Source organism: Halichoerus grypus, chromosome 7 (genome assembly GCF_964656455.1).
Source record: "Halichoerus grypus chromosome 7, mHalGry1.hap1.1, whole genome shotgun sequence".
Classification (NCBI taxonomy): domain Eukaryota; kingdom Metazoa; phylum Chordata; class Mammalia; order Carnivora; family Phocidae; genus Halichoerus; species Halichoerus grypus.
Genome location: NC_135718.1, coordinates 113,409,350 through 113,430,785, shown reverse-complemented (window position 1 = coordinate 113,430,785; position 21,436 = coordinate 113,409,350). Strand labels below are relative to the sequence as shown.

Sequence of the window (21,436 nt, the reverse complement as noted above, 5' to 3'; positions counted from 1 at the left end):
TGTTCCATTGATCTATGTGTCTGTTTTTGTGCCAGTACCATACTGTCTCAATGATGACAGCTTTGTAATAGAGCTTGAAGTCCAGAATTGTGATGCCGCCAGCTTTGCTTTTCTTTTTCAACATTCCTCTGGCTATTCAGGGTCTTTTCTGGTTCCAAACAAATTTTAGGATTATTTGTTCCATTTCTTTGAAAAAAGTGGATGGTATTTTGATGGGGATTGCATTGAATGTGTAGATTGCTCTAGGTAGCATTGACATCTTCACAATATTTGTTCTTCCAATCCATGAGCATGGAACGTTTTTCCATTTCGTTGTGTCTTCCTCAATTTCTTTCATGAGTATTTTATAGTTTTCTGAGTACAGATTCTTTGCCTCTTTGGTTAGATTTATTCCTAGGTATCTTATGGTTTTGGGTGCAATTGTAAATGGGATCGACTCCTTAATTTCTCTTTCTTCTATCTTGTTGTTGGTGTATAGGAATGCCACTGATTACTGTGCATTGATTTTATATCCTGCCACTTTACTGAATTCCTGTATGAGTTCTAGCAGTTTTGGGGTGGAGTCTTTTGGGTTTTCCACATAAAGTATCATATCATCTGCAAAGAGTGAGAGTTTGACTTCTTCTTTGCCAATTCGGATGACTTTTATTGCTTTTTGTTGTCTGATTGCTGTGGCTAGGACTTCTAGTACTATGTTGAATAACAGTGGTGATAGTGGACATCCCTGCCGTGTTCCTGATCTTAGGGGGAAAGCTCTCAGTTTTTCCCCATTGAGAATGATATTCACTGTGGGTTTTTCATAGATGGCTTTTATGATATTAAGGTATGTACCCGCTATCCCTATACTCTGAAGAGTTTTGATCAAGAAAGGATGCTGTACTTTGTCAAATGCTTTTTCTGCATCTATTGAGAGGATCATATGGTTCTTGTTCTTTCTTTTATGAATGTATTGTATCACACTGATTGATTTGTGGATGTTGAACCAACCTTGCAGCCCAGGGATAAATCCAACTTGGTCATGGTGAAGAATCCTTTTAATGTACTGTTGGATCCTACTGGCTAGTATTTTGGTGAGTATTTTTGCATCCATGTTCATCAAGGATATTGGTCTGTAATTCTCCTTTTTGAAGGGGTCTTTGTCTGGTTTGGGGATCAAGGTAATGCTGGCCTCATAAAATGAGTTTGAAAGTTTTCTTTCCATTTCTATTTTTTGGAACAGTTTCAGAAGAATAGGTATTAATTCTTCTTGAAATGTTTGGTAGAACTCCCCTGGGAAGCCATCTGGCCCTGGGCTTTTGTTTGTTGGGAGACTTATGGTTACTGCTTCAATTTCCTTAGTGGTTATAGGTCTGTTCAGGTTTTCTATTTCTTCCTGGTTCAGTTTTGGTAGTTGATACATCTCTAGGAATGCATCCATTTCTTTCAGATTATCTAATTTGCTGGCATATAGTTGCTCCTAATATGTTCTTATAATTGTTTATATTTCTTTGGTGTTGGTTGTGATCTCCTCTTTCATTCATGATTTTGTTGATTTGGGTCATTTCTCTTTTCTTTTTGATAAGTCTGGCCAGGGGTTTATCAATCTTGTTAATTCTTTCAAAGATCCAGCTCCTAGTTTCGTTGATCTGTTCTACTGTTCTTTTGGTTTCTATTTCATTGATTTCTGCTCTGATCTTTATTATTTCTCTTCTCCTGCTGGGTTTAGGCTTTACTTGCTGTTCTTTCTACAGCTCCTTTAGATGTAGGGTTAGGTTGTGTATTTGAGACCTTTCTTGTTTCTTGAGAAAGGCTTGTATTGATATATACTTTCCTCTTAGGACTGCCTTTGCTGTATCTCAAAGATTTTGAACAGTTGTGTTTTCATTTTCATTTGTTTCCATGAATTTTTTTAACTCTTCTTTAATTTCCTGGTTGACCCATTCATTCTTTAGTAGGATGTTCTTTATCCTCCATGTATTTGAGTTCTTTCTGACTTTCCTCTTGTGATTGAGTTCTAGTTTCAAAGCATTGTGGTCTGAAAATATATGGGGAATGATCCCAATCTTTTGGTACGGGTTGAGGCCTGATTTGTGACCTAGGATATGATCTATTCTGGAGAATGTTCCATGGGCACTAGAGAAGAATGTGTATTCTGTTGCTTTGGGATGGAATATTCTGAATATATCTGTGAAGTCCATTTGGTCCAGTGTGTCATTTAAAGTCTTTATTTCCTTGTTGATCTTTTGCCTAGATGATCTGATCATCTCAGTGAGGGGGGTGTTAAAGTCCCCCACTATTATTGTATTGTTGTCGATGTGTTTCTTTGCTTTTGTTATTAATTGGCTTATATAATTGGCTGCTCCCATGTTAGGGGCATAGATATTTACAATTGTTATATCTTCTTGTTGGAGAGACCCTTTAAGTATGATATAGTGTCCTTCCTCATCGCTTATTACAGTCTTTGGTTTAAAATCTAATTTGTCTGATATAAGGATTGCCACCCCAGCTTTCTTTTGGTGTCCATTAGCATGGTAAATGGTTTTCCACCCCCTCAGTTTCAATCTGGGGCTGTCTTTGGGTCTAAAATGAGTCTCTTGCAGACAGCATATCGATGAGTCTTATTTTTTTATCCAATCTGATAGCCTGTGTCTTTTGATTGGGGCATTTAGCCCCTTTACATTCAGGGTAACTATTGAAAGATATGAATTTAGTGCCACTGTATTGCCTGTAAGGTGACTGTTACTGTATATTGTCTGTGTTCCTTTCTGGTCTATGTTGCTTTTAGGCTCTCTCTTTGCTTAGAGGACCCCTTTCAAGATTTCTTGTAGGGCTGGTTTTGTGTTTGCAAATTCCATTAGTTTTTGTTTGTCCTGGAAGCTTTTTATCTCCCCTTCTATTTTCAACGACAGCCTAGCTGGATATAGTACTCTTGGCTGCATATTTTTCTCATTTAGTGCTCTGAATATATCCTGCCAGTCCTTTCTGGCCTGCCAGGTCTCTGTGGATAGGTCTGTTGCCAATCTAATGTTTCTACCATTGTAGGTTACATATCTTTTCTCCCGAGCTGCTTTCAGGATTTTCTCTTTGTCTCTGAGACTCGTAAGTTTTACTATTAGATGTCGGGGTGTTGACCTATTTTTATTGATTTTGAGAGGGGTTCTCCGTGCCTCCTGGGTTTTGATGCCTGTTTCCTTCCCCAAATTAGGGAAATTCTCTGCTATAATTTGCTCCAATATACCTTCTGCCCCTCTCTCTCTTTCCTCTTCTTCTGGGATCCCTATTATTCTAATGTTGTTTCATCTTATGGTATCACTTATCTCTCGAATTCTGCCCTCATGATCCAGTAGTTGTTTATTTCTTTTTCTCAGCTTCTTTATTTTCCATCATTTGTTCTTGTATATCACTAATTCTCTCTTCTGCCTCGTTTATCCTAGCAGTTAGAGCCTCCATTTTGGATTGCACCTCATTAATAGCCTTTTGATTTCGACTTGGTTAGATTTTAGTTTTTATTTCTCCAGAAAGTGTTTCTCTAATAAATTCCATGCTTTTTTCAAGCCCAGCTAGTATCTTTAAAATCATCATTCTGAACTCTAGTTCCGGCATCTTACTAATGTCGATGTTGATTAGGTCTCTGGCAGTCTGTACTGCCTCTTGTTCTTTTTGTTGAGGTGATTTTTTCCATCTTGTCATTTTGTCCAGAAGAGAATAGATGAATGAGAGAACAAAATGCTAACAGGGTAACAATGTCCTCAGAAAATATACGCTAAACAAATCAGAAAAGACCTGAAACTGGGGGAAAATTTTGAAAGGGAAAGAAAGAAAAAGAAAAAGAAAATGATAAAAACAAACAAAAACAAAACAAAACAAAAAAAAAACCAGAATATGATCAAATATGATCAGGCTGGTGCATAGATCAGTGCCACACACTAGATTTTGGGTGTATTTTGGTCTGTTAGAAGAAAGTGCCTCCCAAAATTTTAAAGAAAGAAAAACTTATATATGTACAAAAATAAGGGTTAATACGATGAAGGGATGGAATATGAATGTAAAGATGAAAATTATAAAAGATTTTATAAAAGGAATTGATAAGATAAGAAGTTGGTTGAAAAAAGAAAGAAGAGGGTTTAAAAAAAAAGGGAGATAATGTGATCAGGCAGGAGACTAGAACAAAGCCATACACTAGAGATTTAGGGTATATTTTGATCTGTTAGAAGAAACTGTATCTCAAAATTTTAAAAAGAGAACAACTTATATATATATATATATATATATATACCAAAAATAAGGGTAACTACTATGAAGGGATAGTATATGACTCTAAAAAAATGAAAAATAAAAAATATTTTTTAAAAAAGGGATTGATAAGATGTTGGTTGAAAAAGGGAAAAAGAAAAATTAAAAAAAAAAAAAAGACAGTTAAAAAAAATTAACTTTGAAAGACTAAAGAATCATGGGAAAAAAGCCATGAATTCTATGTGCAGTATTCCCCTAGCGCTGGAGTTCTGCCGTTCTAATTGATCGGTAAACTTCGTCTTGGCTGGCTGTTCTCACTGATCTTCTGGGGGAAGGGCCTGTTGCCGTGGTTCCCAAATGTCTTTGCCGGAGGCGGAATTGCTCCACCCTTGCTGGGTCTGGGCTAAGTAATCCAGTCAGGTTTGCTCTCGGGAGCTTTTGTTCCCTGCAAGCTTTCCGTACAGCTTTGGAGGCGGAGAGTGAAAATGGCGGCCTCCCAATCTCCACCCCGGAGGAGCCGAGAACTCGGGGCCCCACTCCTCAGTGAGCCCCCAGAGAAAAGCAGTCAGTCACTCCCGTCTCCCCGGTCTCCAGCCACACTCCGTGCTCACCTGGCCCGTGACCGAGCATTTCTATCTCTAGCACCCGACTCAGTGTGGAGTCTCCAAACCCAGCAGATCCCTGCAGTGTGCTCCCACGCCGCTCCTCCCAGGGGAGGAAGGTGAGTCTCCCTGGATCTGCCGCTTGTTGGGTCCCTGCTGGAGGAGCAGTGGCCCGACTGTGCCGAGGATCACAGTTTATGGCAACCCCGAGCTGAGAGCCCACGCCTCGGCTCCGTCTCTGCAGCCGGCTTCCCCGCTCTGATCCCTGGGAGCTCTGCCGCACTCAGGCACCCCTCGGTCTTTCTGTGATCCCGAGGGTCCTGAGACCACACTGTCCCACGAGGGTTCCACCCTCCACTTAGCCACTGGAGCAACGTCCCTCAGCGGAGCCGACTTCTAAAAGTTCCGACTTTGTGCTCCGCGGCTCTATCACTTGCCAGAAGTGGCCGATGGAGGCCCCCTCCCCACTGTCTATCCTTCCGAATATCGCCTCGGATTCCCTTCTCTGCACGTCCTACGTTCCAGAAAGTGGTCACTTTTCTGTCCAGAGAGTTGCTGCTATTATTTTCTTCGATATCCTGTTGAGTTCATAGGTGTTCAGAATGGCTTGATCCCTATCCAGCTGAGTTCCTGGGACCAGACGAAATCCAGGTCTCCTAGTCCTCTGCCATCTTGCTCCGCCCTGTCAATCTGGCTTTTCTATTCTTTTATAGACACATCCTGAAGATCCCCAAGAAATCTCCCTTCACCTCATCCTCTTACTTCTTCCCATCTCCACATGCCCCTACCCCCACGTCAACATCTCTACTGGCCAATAAATGGATCTGTGATAATTGATTTTCCGGGACTGTGGTGGTTTTGTAGTGTGTTAACCTCACTAAGCTTAAGCCATATTTCCCAGAATGTCCTTCCTTATATGGCTCCAGGTTGAGTTGGCTACAAGAGAGATTTACATGAGAATCTGAATTTACATGAGATTCTGAAGCAACAACCTGAGTACACACTGAAGGTGTAGGGTGCCAGGTGCCACTGTAGGTCATGCATTCTGTTCCTGATCCGTTGGCTCATCTCCTTGGCATGGGCAGCAGCCAAGCCTATAGCTCCCTTCACTTAGAGTCAGGGTACCAGCTTCTTCTGCAGGTCACTTGCTATTGAAGTATGAGGTGGCAAGAGGCAGACACAGGCTCCATTTTGTTCTCATAGGTTTCAGTTTGTCCTTGCTCTTCCCTAACTTCCTGCAGTATTCTTCCTCCTGACCACTGCCACATTGACCTGAAATGACCTTGGGCCTCATTACATAGCAGCCTTCCATAGACTTCTCTGCTACAAATGTGTAAGGTCTAATAGCCATAAGAAATACATATTTCATATCACTTTGCTCCCAGGATTCATCCCTTACGGATACAAGGGATTAAGGTCAAATCCTTAAAATGCAGATACTGTTGAGTGAGTGACTCCTGTGAGTTGGTGTTGGCCATTTTATTTTAATGTGACTTAGCCCATCAGCTTCATTTATCTGTTACTCCACTGGTGTCTAAATGCATCTCAGAAGACAGATTCCTAGGTATTGGGTAATAGGCAGCTGAGTATAAAGCAGAGAGGATGGAAAAAAATAATAACGAAAATAAAGCAGAGAGGATGGTGGAGAAAAAAAGGTACAGGGAATATGAGGCATGCCCTGGGCCCATACATGGTTTTGGATTTATTGCAGTAGATTCTGAAATAGGAGTTTTTTGGGGCATAGCAATTATGCTAAGGGGGAGGGAAGTTCATTATTCAGCATGAGCCCTGCTGACATCACAGTCTTCTGCATAATCATCAGTCCTCACAGTACAAGAAATGTCGTGGAGCAGAGAGGCAGCACCTGTGTGCCAACAGCGCCCCTAGAGGGGAGGAGGAGAATTTACACCCAGGTTATAGCACTCTCTCTGAGCCCTTACTCCTATCCATCCAAGAACTTCTTCTCAAGTTCACTTAATTCCAAAAAAATTAAATCTCTCTCTGTCCTTGAGGATGACAATGATTCAGATTGCTTCTTCCTATTGAGAGATTAGGTGGGGCTAAGATTTGAGAGGTGAAGGCAAGTTGGAAAAAAGAAGCTTAATTCTGCTTTATGAAGGAATTTGCTTATTTTAAAATTTAGGTGTTTTTTTTTTCCTTTAGAGAGCATGTGAGCGGGGGTGGGGGAGTTGCATAGGGAGAGGGAAGAGAATCTTAAGCAGGCTCCACGCCCAGTGTGAAGACCGATGTGAGGCTTGATGTCAGGACCCTGAGTCAGATGCTTAACTGACTGAGCCACCCAGGTACCCCAGGTGGTTTTTTTTTTTTTTTCAATTAATGTATAGTCATTGTCAAAAAATCAGGTAAATATATAAGTAAAAAGAACAACATTAAAAATCGTATTTAAGGGGCACCTGGATGGCTCAGTCATTAAGCGTCTGCCTTCGGCTCGGGTCATGGTCCCAGGGTCCTGGGATTGAGCCCCACATCGGGCTCCCTGCTCGGCGGGAAGCCTGCTTCTCCCTCTCCCTCTCCCCCTGCTTGTGTTCCCTCTCTGGCTGTCTTTCTCTCTGTCAAATAAATAAAATCTTTAAAAAAAAAAAATCGTATTTAATACTGTAATCTGGAGGTGACCATTGCCACCACTGAGGTATAGAAATGCAGTTTTAAGAAGACAGCATAAGGCAGTGAAAAATGCATGAACCAGAAGTCATAAATCTGAGTTCTAATTCCAGTTCTCCCTTCATTTGCTGAATGTCATACCTCGTATCTGGAAAAATTGGGCGTTGAACTTAACTTTCTATTGAAGTGAAAATAAAAGAGCATGCATACTGTTGCATAGAAGTGAGCATATTTATCTCCTGTTTCTTTCTTCCTTTTGGCGAAGTATCAAAATGCTTGGAGAGCACAGTAAAGCTCAATGCTCAGAGCAGGGAGATTCAAAAGGAAAATCCGAGTGACACTTCTGAAGTGAGTCAGGGAGGAGAGGACCCCAGGGATTCTCTTTGGTGGTTTTGGACTTGCTCTGGGAGAAGCACAGGGTTCATCACTCCCCTAAGTAATAGAAGGGCTGGGCTGGGGAGTGCATGGTCTACAGGCCCCAGGGAGCTGCATTTAGTCACTTTTATTGTTGTTCCTCATACTTCAAGGCTGTGGTCCATACGAGGTGGGGGCAGCAGGGTTCATTCCAGCCCCCACACTCATCTCTGCTATTGTTTCTGGCAGCTGTGAGCTGGTTGCCAGTGGTCAGGGGAGGAGGGAGATGAGCAGCACTGCGCAACAGTAATGGGAGGTTGGAAGTGGCATGTATGAGGACGAGTAGCCTCACTTAAGGTCCCATCTGGGATGCTCAGGCCCCCCACCTTGGCCAGGCACCAGCACTACATGTTGCTCATTAAAACATGAACATCCTGATCTCAGGCTTTGAAGATAGGAATCACCCATCCCAAACCAGACACTGCCCACAAGTAGCCGAGAAGGAAGCCAAAGGTGGTAAATGATTAGCAGAACTGGCAGACAGCTCCAGAGTCTGTGGACAATGAGTGCCTGGACAGCTGTTTCATGAGGGAAACTCCGCTTGACCACAGGAACCCCTGGAGGTCCTTCATGTCCTGCCTGTTCCACATTGAGATGCCCCTCAGACCTGCCTCACCCTCCACCCCACATGTCTGGCATGAAATGCTAGAATGAGCAAGAAGGTCTTTAGGAATTCAGTAAATAAGAATTTGCTACTGCTAGGGATTCTACTGAGTATAACAGGGCATATAAAAAAGTATATGACGGGGCACCTGGGTGGCTCAGTCATTAAGTGTCTGCCTTCGGCTCAGGTCATGATCCCAGGGTCCTGGGATCGAGCCCCGCATCGGGCTCCCTGCACCGCGGGGAAGCCTGCTTCTCCCTCTCCCACTCCCCCTGCTTGTGTTCCCTCTCTTGCTGTGTCTCTCTCTGTCAAATAAATAAATAAAATCTTTAAAAAAAAAAAAGTATATGACATAGTTCTTACCCTCAAAGAGCTTACAATTTAGTTGAAGACCTATACCTCTGCATACACACACATACAAAACAGACATTAGAAACTATTTGGACTACCTCTGTTCCATAGAAATCAAATATTACATGTAATTTTAAATTTTCTAATAGCACATTGAAAACATAAAATGGTGAAATTAATTTTAATGAGATATTATTTTTACCCAGTATATCCAAAATGTTATTTCAACATGTAATTAATATGAAAATCATAAATGAAGTATGTCAGATTCCTCATTTCATACTGTCGTCAAACTCCAGTGTATATTTTATGCTTACAGTGCATCTCAATTGAGACAAGCCATATTACAAGCACTCAATACCAGTATGTGGTTAGTGGCTACCATGTTGGACTGTGCAGATTTAGACAGTATGGAATGACATGTTGAGTAAATTTTAAAGTTTTAGTGAAAAGAACAGATCATGGAGATAAAAGTTTGGTCAAAAATGACATCTAGCAGGGTACCTGGGTGGCTCAGTCAGTTAAGCATCTGCCTCCAGCTCAGGTCATGGTCTCTGGGTCCTGGGATGGAGCCCTGCATCGGGATTCCTGCTCAGCAGGGAGCCTGCTTCTCTCTCTCTGCCCCTCCCCACCACTCGTTCTCTCTCTCTCTCTCTCAAATAAATAAAAAAAATTTTTTAATGGCATCTAGAGAACTACATTATAAACTTCTTAATAGCTGTGAGGTTTTAGTATGATGCTTTCCAAAAGCATCTTTTAATTTATCCCCTTTCTGTTTAGGAGGGATATCCTCATCATCATCAACAAAAAATGATTGCAACTCACCTTGCTGCAAGGCAGAAATACACCACAGGAAGAAAGAAAGCCAGAGGCTGGGAACTCAAGCAGAACCACACAGGAAGTGTGTCCTTGGAAATACGCACAAGGTCAGAGATAGCCCATCTGTTCATGGGCCAAACTTTCATCTTATTTCAAGTAAGAGTTACTAAGCCTTGGGGTTTGTCATTGACTTACCAAAACAAGGCTCACAGAAGATGGAAAACAACATTCTAATTTCTTAGTTTGAAAGGATATATGTACTTTATTTCTCTTGGCACACCAGCCCATAATTTTCCTCTGAATTTTTCTAAAATGTGAGCTTTATACCTCATTGCCTAATTATGACTTAGGTTTCACAGTTTATATAACTGAGTTCAGGTACTTTTCGACGATCACATTTCAATAGCTGCAAATTTCTTTTTCTTCTGGAAACTTTTGGCAAGGTGGAAGTATATACTCACTTTACCTCCGCTATACCTATTTCTTCCTTTATGACTATGCGACTAACTCATACGCATGGCTGAGGACAGAACTCAAGGACCCTGAGTCTGTTTTTCCATAGATCATTTCTCTTCTAAACCAGGTATGCATGCCCAAATTAGGAGTTAACCTTTGCTCTCTCTTGTTCAGAATTCTTAATTCTGTAATTTGGGAATTCCATGGTAAATTTTAAAATTTTCTGTGAGAGATATAGCTATCTGACCACTGAATACTCTTGCTCCCCTCCCACAATGTAGGGTGTTTCTGGGACCACACTTCCCAGCCACTCAGTGACTGAGTTTGGGCCAGTGGACTGTGTGTGGAAGTGATGTACACCACTTCAAGACAGGGCCTCTAGAAACTTCCTTCACTTCTTCACCCTTTATTTTTCCATATCTACTGGCTGATTACAGAGGACTGTGAGGCACTAGAAAAGGACAATGTCACAAGATGGGAGGAGTCATATCTGAAAGACCAGGTAGAAGGCTTATAAGCTTGGGAGAAATAACCTTCTTTTGTGTTAAGCCAATAAGATTTAAGGATTTATCTGTTTTAAATCAGTTAGTTAGTATACATTGTCTGCCAAGCCTCCAAGAGGCCCCTGGAAGCTCATGTAAATTCAACACTTGGCTGTCAACTTTGATGTGACAAACTACCTGAAGGGTTATGTTGATTTCTCCCAACCAGTTCTCTCCTCTGCTTTCGGTATCTCAAAGTCTAGAATTATTCTCATGTGCCCTGTCCACGCCACTGTTTCTGAAGCCCAGGAAATTAAGTTCACAAAGGCTGCTTTATGATTATAGACAGAGAGCAAAAGAACTTGATAGTCCTGAAGATTCTCATTCTAATTAGGATCCCTGTTTCATTTTGGTTACAATCTTTCAGCAATAGGCCACACATCTTAATGAGATACAGTGTTTCTAATCACTGACCAGTGCCGGATACACCTTCACCCAAAACTAATACCAGCTATATTAGTTTTCTGTTGCTGCATAACACATTCACATAAATTTAGGAATTCAGGCGAGACATTTATTATCTCACAGTTTCCATGGATCAGGAATCCAATATGGGTTTGCTGAGACCTCTGCTGGGAATCTCACCAAGCTGAAATCAAGGTGTTGGCTGGGGCTATGATTCTGATCTGAGGCTCATGTCCTCTTGCAAGCTCACTGACTATTGGCAAAATTCAGCTCCTTGCAGTTTTAAGACTGAAGCTGTTGTTTTCTTGCTGGCTCTTAGCCAGGATGGCTCTCAGCATCTAGAGGTTACTCACAGTTCCTTGCCATGTGACCCCCCCCGCAAAGGAAGATCACAACATGGCTGTTTGCTTTCTTTTAGGCCAACAGGAGTATATCTCCTTGATGATTTACCTTCTTCTAAAGACCTCACCTGACAAAGTCAGACAATCCAGGACAAACTCTCTTTTCAGTAATTCAAACTCACCCAATCAGTAACCAATCATGGGAGTGATAACCCATTATATTCACTGGTCCCATTCAAGGGGAGGAGATGGTACAGAACATGTACGCCAGGGGCAGGAATTACGGGAGCCATCTCAGAATTCTGCTTACCACACCACCCAACCCTCCTTTCCATTCCTTATTATAAGTTGCCCTGTAATTATGTACATCTTTGTATGTTTCTCCTTATTGTATTGCTAATCCCTGCATAGTACCTGGAAAATAGTAGCCGTTTAGGATTTTTTAATAAATTAATTTAATCCTTTGGTTATCTTGATTGAATTTGGAAGATCCCCTTAATTTATTACCCACAGGTTTACAAATTAGTCTCCTTCATTGTATGTTCACGTTTGTGAAATTCAGTTGTAGTTTTTCTATTGTCACTATTCTGAATATCTGAGGGTGAATTGTATTTAAGGATTCTGGCCTCCTATGCAATTGCTCCACTGGTGTTTCAGATAGGGTCCCAACAGGAAATAGATGGCAACACAAATTGGTATAGTTTAAGGAGGGTTTCATAAAGGTACTTCTTATCCAGATGTCAGCAGGGTGGAAGGAGACCACAAGAGATAGCTGAGTAACAATTGGGGCTGTTATTAACTCTAGTCCCCAAGGGACATAGAATAGGAGAAGTTCTGGTATATGCAAGGACAGTGTAGTGGGTTGAATGGTGGCCCCTAAAAAGTCCTAACCCCTAGAACCCGTGAATATGACCTTATTTGACAAAAGGGTCTTTGTAGAGTGAAGGATCTTGAGATGAAATCATCTTGGTTTTAGGGTAGGCTCTAAATCATCTTGGTTTTAGGGTAGGTTTTAGGGTAGGCTCTAAATCATCTTGGTTTTAGGGTAGGCTCTAAATGACAGGTAACCTTATGAGAAAGTCTGAGGAAGATCTGAGACACAGAAGCACACAGAAGAGAAGACAATGTGAAGATGGAAGCAGAGATTGGAGTGATGTATCTACAAGTCAAGGAACGCCAAAGACTGCCAGCAGTCATCAGAAGCTAGGGGAGAAATATGGGACAGATTCTCCCTGAGAGCTTCTAGAAGGAATCAATACCCTGATTTTGGACTTCTGGCATCCAGAACTGTGAGAGAGTAGATTTCTGTTTTAAAGCCACTAAGTTTGTGGTAATTTGTTATGGTAGCCTGGGAAACTGATACTAATGGTGTCATGGGGTCAGGGTACTGCCAGGCTTAGGTTACCCCAGAAGCAGAAGCTACAAGAATAAAAACTCTAATCTGACTCTCTTATCCATCCTCCTCCTCCTGGGGTTCATCACTGGCCAAATGTTGCTTGAAGCCAGAGGATAAGGAGCTCAGTGGTGTGCTACAGACCAGGGCAGTCTCCTGGGAGAGAGAACAGGACGGAGGTGAAAGGTGCATTTGGAGGGGCAAACTGGAGATATACAGCACATCTCTTTTTAGGTTTAAGGTAGGGTAACCATAAATCCCAGTGTGTCTGTACAGGTTGGTTTTTACCTGTTGTCCCAGTGCAAATATTAATTTTGCCTTTTCTTTCTCAAGTATCCAGGTTTGAATGATAAATTAAATATGGTCATATTAGTTATAGGTTAAAATCCAATTGGATTAGTATTCAGATGGATAGAGAGTTTTCTGTAGGATATGTTAAGTGAAGTGAGTCACCACACCATCAGGATACCATCTCTCCTGATTGCTCCGTGGTCCTGACCATTCTTGGCAGGTGTAAGGAGAAAAATTAAGACCTCATTCTGAGGTTAACAAGAACATACCTGTCTCCAAAATCTGGATCATACACCCCATATTTTTTGGAGTTAGCTTTTTTCACTTCATCTTGGAGATCTTGTTGTCAGGACATACAGATCTCTCTATTCTTTTTAATTCCTATATAGTGCTCCATAAATTATTTAACAATTTCCCTACCGGTAAATATTTATTATTTAAAGTTCTTGACAGAAAAAAAATATTTCAGTGACCGTTCTTGTATATGCTGTTCATATAGATGTATATTTCCAGATGAGGTACTGTATCAGAATTCCTAGCTACAGACAGTAAGAATCTGTTCTGTCTAGTTTAAGAGGAGGAATTTATTGAAATAGATAAGTTAGTTCACAAAATGGGCTTAGGTTGCTGCTTTTGGCACTAACCCCAGAACTACAGGGCAGACCAGTGTAATGATGAACATAGGTTCCTATCTTAGCCACTTCTCTTCTGTTCTCAGAAAAGCCATGCACAGCCAATTTCCTTACATTGCTCACTTGTGAGTTGAAGTCTTAAGTCACATGCCTGTACCCTAGCTAGCTACAAGGGAGGCTAGGGATTAAAAATAAAAATCTACCAAAAAGGCAGGCCTGATAATGCAGAAATTGTCCAAAATGTTGGGAGGCTCTTGCAAAGATGGTATTAGGCTTATATGCACTAATATATCCACTAATATATCCACTGCAGACAGCAAGAAGTGGAATTGTTTGCTTGAAGGATATGTACACTTTAAATTCTGGCACACTCTGCCAAACTGACTTCAAGGAAACGTAGACAGTGTATGATAATTCCCTACATCCCTTTCCCTACATCTTTTCCAGGAATGGATAGTATTATTTCTTTAATACTTTTGAGGTTTTTTTTTTTTGACAACCTGACAGTGAAAAACAAGATCCTGCTTTTTAAAAATCTGCTTTTTCTTAAAATTGGTTAGATTAACAATTTTTAAAAAATGTTTGTTAGCCATTTGTTCTGAGACATAGTCATTTCTATCTTCTGCCCATTTTTTTTTTAATATTAGGTTGCTCTCTTGTCTTTTTGTTTGTTTTGTTTTTAAGATTTTATTTATTTATTTGACAGAGAGAGAGAGAGAGAGCACAAGCAGGGGGAGCAGCAGAGGGAGAGGGAGAAGCAGGCTTCCCGCTGAGCGGGGAGCCTGATGTGGGGCTCGATCCCAGGACCCTGGGATCATGACCTGAGCCAAAGGCAGACGCTTAACTGACTGAGCCACCCAGGTGCCCCTGCTCTTTTGTTCGTTAATGTTTGAACACCTCTATATATTCTGGGCATTGGATTATTATATGTTGAAAATATTCTTCACAGTGTCCCTTTTATCTCTTTCTCTTATGTCTTTTAGTTATAGGAAATCTAAATAAAATGGGTAATCTTTTCAGAGATTTTCTCAAGAAAAATGTTCATGTCTTTCATTATAAAATATCTTTCAATCCCTTCAAAATATATTTATAGTCTTGTTGCTCATGTTTAACTTTTCAGTCTATTTATAATTCTTTGTGTGTGTTGTATGAGGTAAAACTTAAGCTATTGTTTGTTTGTTTGTTTTGTTTTTCCAAGTGGAGAGCTAATTATTCCTTGCATTATTTGAAGAGACCATTTTTAACATGTATTTAATTCTCCCACTACATATTTCTGTTTCTGGAGTCTCTGTTTCATTACACTATGTTGATGAGACTCTATGATGATACTCACTCCTACACCACAGTTATAATTATTGAATACTTATAATGTATTATAAAAGCTGACAAAGCAATTTATTCCTCTTTTTTTTTTCTTCTAGGAAAAAAAAAAAGACCTAGGCTCTTCTCTATGTTTCTTTCCCAGATACATTTTAGCGTAGGTTTGTTGAATTCTATTAACTCACGTGGAGAATTTTTTGACTGGAAGTACATTTAATTTAAATATGTTTCTGTAAACTCAGGTATGTTACCTGGAAGATATGTTTTATGGTGTGTTATGTTAGGAGAAATTCACTTATTATTAGAGATTTCCTTAGCAGTTTAGAACTGGGGCACAAATAAATTGTTAAGAACAATGAGGTGTTTTCTGTATTTCTTCATCATTTACCATGAGTATATTAAAAAATGGCAATAAAAAAATTGGAAGCCCCCCCCCCAAAAAAAAAACAATGGGAAAGCACTCAGGAATTAGGTGTAACAGGAGAAACAGGAAGGATTAGAAATACTCAAAGAAACATGTTGTCTCAGGCTCTGCTCTGACCTGTACCCGGAAATGTAAGCCCCAGCCAGAAGTGCAGGGTACCCCAAGGAGCCAAGGGGGCGAGATAAATAAACTCTTTAGGAGGAAGGGGTATAATTGCACTGTTCTACTCATGCACACTGGGTCTCCTTGCTGCCTACTTTCTCCCCATTTCCTGGTTTGGATCAGTCAACAGAAGAAGGGACTTGACTTTCAGACCTACCAGCTTAAGTCTCTGTCCTGCTTCTGACCAGCCATGAATCCTTGAACAAATTAGTCTGTCAGAGTCTTAGTTGTAGAAACTTCTGGAAAGCCAACAGGAGGTACCCTATGCAGATATACTAAGCAATAATATACAGAGAAACTATTTCAAATAGGTCAGTGGGGTTTTTTTACACACAGACCAGGAAGAGAGTGGACCCACCATTCAGATGATTTGAACTTTAGACTGTAGAGGCCTCTCTGAGAGTTCATGGAGCAGTCAAACATTATATTTAGCAGAGACAGGAAAGGGAGGCTCTGGAAGCAAGTGAAACTTTATTGAGCATCAGTCATGTAGAGGACAATGTTATATCCTGGAATATGCAAAGCAAATCAGGTAACTAGGATATGACAGATTCTCCACTGTTAAGGAGCTTGCCTTTCAGTGAGGCAAAACTTGCCCATGAGAAACAGGACACAGCTGAATATATCAGCACCATGGGCAAAATAACAGAGCAGAATGAGATAAGTTCTGGAGTTTCAGATCAAAGGACCATAAAAAATTTTTCTAAAGAAGGAATTCTTTGTGGTAGCAGTGCAAGGAGATTTAATGCTGAATATAAAATAACTCTGTGTAGTAAATATGTGACTGGCACTGGCTTTTTCTAAATCATACACCATACATATTATTTGGCAAAGACACAATTGTAGCATATAGTAAATTAGAATCTAGTAGATTGCTGGTGGGACTTCTGGTAAACAGTAGCTCATAAGTACCTTGCTTTGGCTAGATTAGAAGTCAGGGATAAGATATGTGATGGTATTTAATGAAAATTTGGCTTATGGAAAGTTGAAAAATTGTGATATGAAAGTACTGACTCTCACATATATGTACAAAATTTGAAATGATATGAATCTATCCAAGTAAAAAAGTATACATGAGATTCTTATCACTTCAGCCAGGTGGGATAAGTGAATTGTACTGCATCTGTTTCCACATGATGTTGTCACTTTAGTTGGAAAATAGAAATACCCAACATAGCAGTTTTGATTTGTGAGGAGTCTTTGTTCCTTGAGTAAAACCTGGAGAAGTAGCTGGTGATGGCATGACTGCTGGACTCTGCTCTCCTCCCTTTGAAAGCCTCCCTTCTATTACATCCTCTGTCCGCCGTGGCTTTTCTTGCACACTCACCTACTACCCTGGTGCTCTTCCCACCCCACCCCCAATCCCATCAGCATCCCTTTCTCAGGCTCCTCTCTCCTCATCTCCTCAGCAATTAGACATTCAAGGGCAGGAGATGTACCAGCAGATGGAGACCAGCTGCACTCCTTCATGGCCATTACCTTCACTGGGGACCAAAAAGGGTACAGTGCACATGTCTGAGAGAACCTGCGAGGAGGAAGATGGGTGGACAATGTGCCAAGCATTCTAGGCTGTCTCAGGAAGGGTTTTTTGAAAGGAGAAGAGCCTGGTCATCTTTCTCTGATGGATCCACTTCCTGCAGCAATTTGTAGAGGGATCCTACAGTGCTCTTGTGATATGGAGCTTCCTTGGATCCCATCAGCTTCAAGCTGGTACCGTAACAACGATGCCAAAGGGAAGAGATGCCATAGATTCCCAGCAGACACAAAGCATTGATCATCACATGCCAACAGAAGAAGGTGGTGATGAACATGATGTCGCTGATGTCATCATCCTGCCATGGGTAGCCAGTGACTGGCTTGTACAGAATAAAGCCTGCCTGTATCAGCCAGGAGCCCATCATCAGAAACAGAAAAGTCTCAATCAGCAAGAGGTGAAATGTGTCAGGAGTCCACAGCTCTATAGTCAACACCAGCATCAGTAGGAACACCACCAAGATGAGCAGACGGTGTGTCTGAAGCTCTATCCCTGTTGAGTCCTGGACATGTGACGTCAACAACAACAGGAGCACATAGAAGGTCAGGGCCAGGGTACCTTTTTCTAGAAGCACACACCTCTGAGGCAGCAAGTTCTTGCTCATGACATCGACACAGCCACTGAGGGTGAGGAGGATGAACATGGTGAGGTGCTGCCACTCTTTGGGGTATAGAAATCTTAGTGCATTCTTTGTATCCATGAGTATCATCACATCAAGACAGAAGACCACATAAACCATTAAGATGGAACCAGTCACCATTTTCAGCAAACCTCTATAGGATATTTTCCACAGCCTGGCCCATATTCCTTTATTCCTGGGGGGGCACGAAGGATAGAGGAGTGAGTCATTGACTATCATGGCCTTAAAGACCACTGTGGCCTGATACAGTCCATAAGAGAAAAGATACAGCCCTGGGCATAAATGACCTATGAACTTCCCCATGAAATTACAGATCTGTCTTACTACAGAGTGAGGACCAAAACTCAGGACCTCTCTGCTCTCCTCTCCGTTGAGGGCCCTTCAAGTTTCAGACTGCATATTCAGAGCTAACTTCTACCTACTTTTATCATCTCCTTCTGCCCACTGTTCCCAGAGAGAATGCAAAGTTCTGGACAGGAGCCTATACTTTTGGTGATATGAGTCTCATTGTTCCATTCCATTCTAGTACACTGGGAACAAACTGACTTCTGCCAAAAAAAGGAAGATGAATATTTCCTAGTATGCACCTGTGAGAATGTATGCTCTCATGAGCTCTGTGTTTGGACTTTTGAGATGCTTCTGGTCAAACTGTCTCTCTCTCCCATGGCCTGCTTTCTTCTGTTCCTGTCTAGTGCTTAGAGGAGCAGTAGAGAGGTACATGAACTGGAGATTACCCAGAAAAGGCCTGGGCTACTCACAAATATTTGTGCATCTTTTAAGAACCCATACTCACATCTTTGGTCATATATTGAAAGCAATTATATTCTTTCCAGACATGGAAATTTATAAACTTTTGGGGATGTGCTCATGTATACACACACTGAGCATCTACCTGGCCTCTGTATTTTTCTATAACAGATTTGGGGGGACCACCAAGAAAGCCCCTCACCTGCCCCCAAATCTCTTTCTAGTGGATAGTAGATAAACTTGAAAACCCACTTTTTGAGATCAATTTTGGGATGTTAAGGTGTGATTTGTTGTTAAAAAGTAGATATGTTTAGACAAGTAGATTCAACGAGCTACTTATATTTAATGTGAATTAGCTCATAAACTTTAGTTTCTAATTATCATTTACTATGTCTAATACATATAGGTAGAAAAAGTCCTAAGCAGTAGATGACAGCCAGTTGCATCTAAGGCAATGCATCCAGGACAAGAGTCTTCATTTAGAGGGAATCGTAGAGAACAAGGTATAGGGAATGTGAGGCAGGCCCTTGGCAGAAGTGGTTCTGGGTTTATTGCAGGAGGTACATGGAATAGGAGTTACTCTGACAGTGTTAAGTGTGTGGAGGAGGAGGAAGTTCATCACTCAACATGAAGGTTGCTGACATCACAGTCTTCTGCATAATGATTTGTCCTTAGGGTAGAGCAATGCTGTGGGGCAGAGAGGCAGCACCTGTATGCGGATAGCACCCCCAATGGGGAGGAGGGGTATTTACACCCAGGTCACAGCACTGATTCTGAGCCCTCACCACCTATCTCCCTTTCCTACACCCACTTAATCTCAGGGGGGAAAAATCCAATCTGTCCATGCTCTTGGGGATGAAGGCCATTTCTTGATAGTGGGAGAGTGAGGATTTGGATGTAAAAGTGCTGTATGAGAGAGCTGAAGATTGCTTTACAGAGGGACCTGACTTCCTTATTCCATTTTCATTTCAACTTTCCTTTCTTACACAAGCATGGCATACATTGGCCAGCAATTCACTATATTCATTTCCTTTTCTTCCTTTGTGCATTGATAAACTACATTTCCTACCCTGCCTTGCAGTTAGAATTAGCCTTGCAACTGAGTTCTAGCCAATGAGGTATAAATGGAAATGATACAGATTACTTCCTGGTCTCACCCATAAAATCCTCCCTCACATACTCTTCCATGTTATTTTCCTTTCTCTGGCTTTATACAAAATATCACAGCTTACTATATATTGTTGAGGATGGAGGAGCCCTAGGATGGAAGGAACAGGTTTCCTGGATTACTCCTCCTAGGAAATTATACATTGTTCAGGAACACTAATTTTGGACTATAAATAAACAAGGAATGAACTGTTTTTCTTGAGCAATGAAAATTTTCACATCTCTTTGCTATTGTAGCTGGAATACCCAAGCAAATGCAAAACTAACACATAGCCTTTATAGAAAAAAATTAGAAAAATCCATAAGCAAAATGAGAGAAAAATAAACACCTGCAGTTCCAAACTTGATGATAACCACTGTTAACATTTTGCTGTAAAATCCCAGCTTTGGGGGGAAAAAAATGACTGGAAATTGGGAGACCAGGATTCCAATCGCAGTTTCCCCCTAATTGGCTTCTGGCTTCTCTATTAAAGAAAAGAAAAACTGTGACATCTGTGTTCTCTAAGATGAGAGGGGGGGATGGATGGGGAGGAGGAGGGAGGGAAACACTTGGGGGTTTTTGCATAGAAAGGAGTAATTTTGTCACCCCACAACTTTCCCTTTTTAGCAAGTGGTCAAAACACTCAGGAAACATCAAAGAGCTAAATGCTCAGGGTGAGGAGGTACAGAGGAAAGCCAAGAGTATGACATTGTGATAGAGTGGACTAGGGAGGAGAAATTTCTGGTACTCTCTGTGGTTCTTGCCTTGACCTGGGAAATTGTTGAGCTGCTCTGAGGGGAATTGGCTCTCAGTACAGCAAAACCCATTGCTCTACTAAGTATTTACCATCAGCAAAGAGCCAGTGTGTTTCTGAGTAGCCCATTCTAGGTAGGACAGGTGTCAGAAAAGACTATTTGGGGTCACTAGTAATGTTATCTCCAGCACCTAGGTGCTGTGAGTTTAATGGACATAGTAGACATTGAGCAACAAGCAGATACCATTCATCTCCCAACCACCACATTTATCTCCATGTTTGGCCACTCTTGGCAGCTGTGAAGCAGTGGTCAGGAGAGGAGGGAGATGAGCAGCACTGACCCAATAGCAACGTGAGGTTGGAAGTGGCACGTATGGGGACAAGTAGCTCCACTTAAGGTCCCATCTGGGATGCTCAGGCCCCCCACCTTGGCCAGGCATCAGCACTACATGTTGCTCATTAAAACATGAACATCCTGATCTCAGGCTTTGAAGATAGGAATCACCCGTCCCAAACCAGACACTGCCCACAAGTAGCCAAGAAGGAAGCCAAAGGTGGTGAATGATTAGCGGAACTGGCAGACAGCCCCAGAGTCTGTGGACAATGAGTGCCTGGACAGTTGTTTCATGAGGGAAACTCCGCTTGACCACAGGAGCCCCTGGAGGTCCTTCATGTCCTGCCTGTTCCACACTGAGATGCCCCTCAGACCTGCCCTCCCACCCCCATTCTCAAGGAGCCTCAGGCACATACACTGATACTTGTGGTATGAAATGCCAGGGTGAGCAAGAATGTCCTCAGGAAGTTAGTGAACATGAATTTACTAAATGCTGTGAGATAATCTTGTCCTCACAAAGCTTACAATATAATTAAATGTGTAGTATACAGGACACACACAGAAAATATACAAACAGACATTAATTACAGAATTATTTAGAATTAGAGAATGTCATGCTGAGTGGTGTATAGAGTGCATTTTAGAAGATTTCATTGACTGGAGTTGTTCATGGGGGAGGTTCAAGTTTAA

The 21,436-nt window shown here is 41.4% G+C and overlaps 1 protein-coding gene and 1 long non-coding RNA gene across 2 annotated transcripts in view; one reads left to right on the top strand and one right to left on the bottom strand.

Annotated features, from left to right (window-relative positions):
- LOC144382493 (uncharacterized) overlaps positions 1–21,436 on the top strand; it is a 55,510-nt gene that overhangs the window by 9,677 nt on the left and 24,397 nt on the right. The window contains exon 2 of the long non-coding RNA XR_013449491.1: positions 9,586–9,731. This is a non-coding gene — a long non-coding RNA (uncharacterized LOC144382493). The remainder of the gene's footprint in view (positions 1–9,585; positions 9,732–21,436) is intronic.
- Positions 17,165–18,067, bottom strand: LOC118527057 (transmembrane epididymal protein 1-like). Its single transcript, XM_036078647.2, has one exon. The coding sequence runs from the start codon at positions 18,065–18,067 to the stop codon at positions 17,165–17,167; it is 903 nt and encodes a 300-aa protein (XP_035934540.2).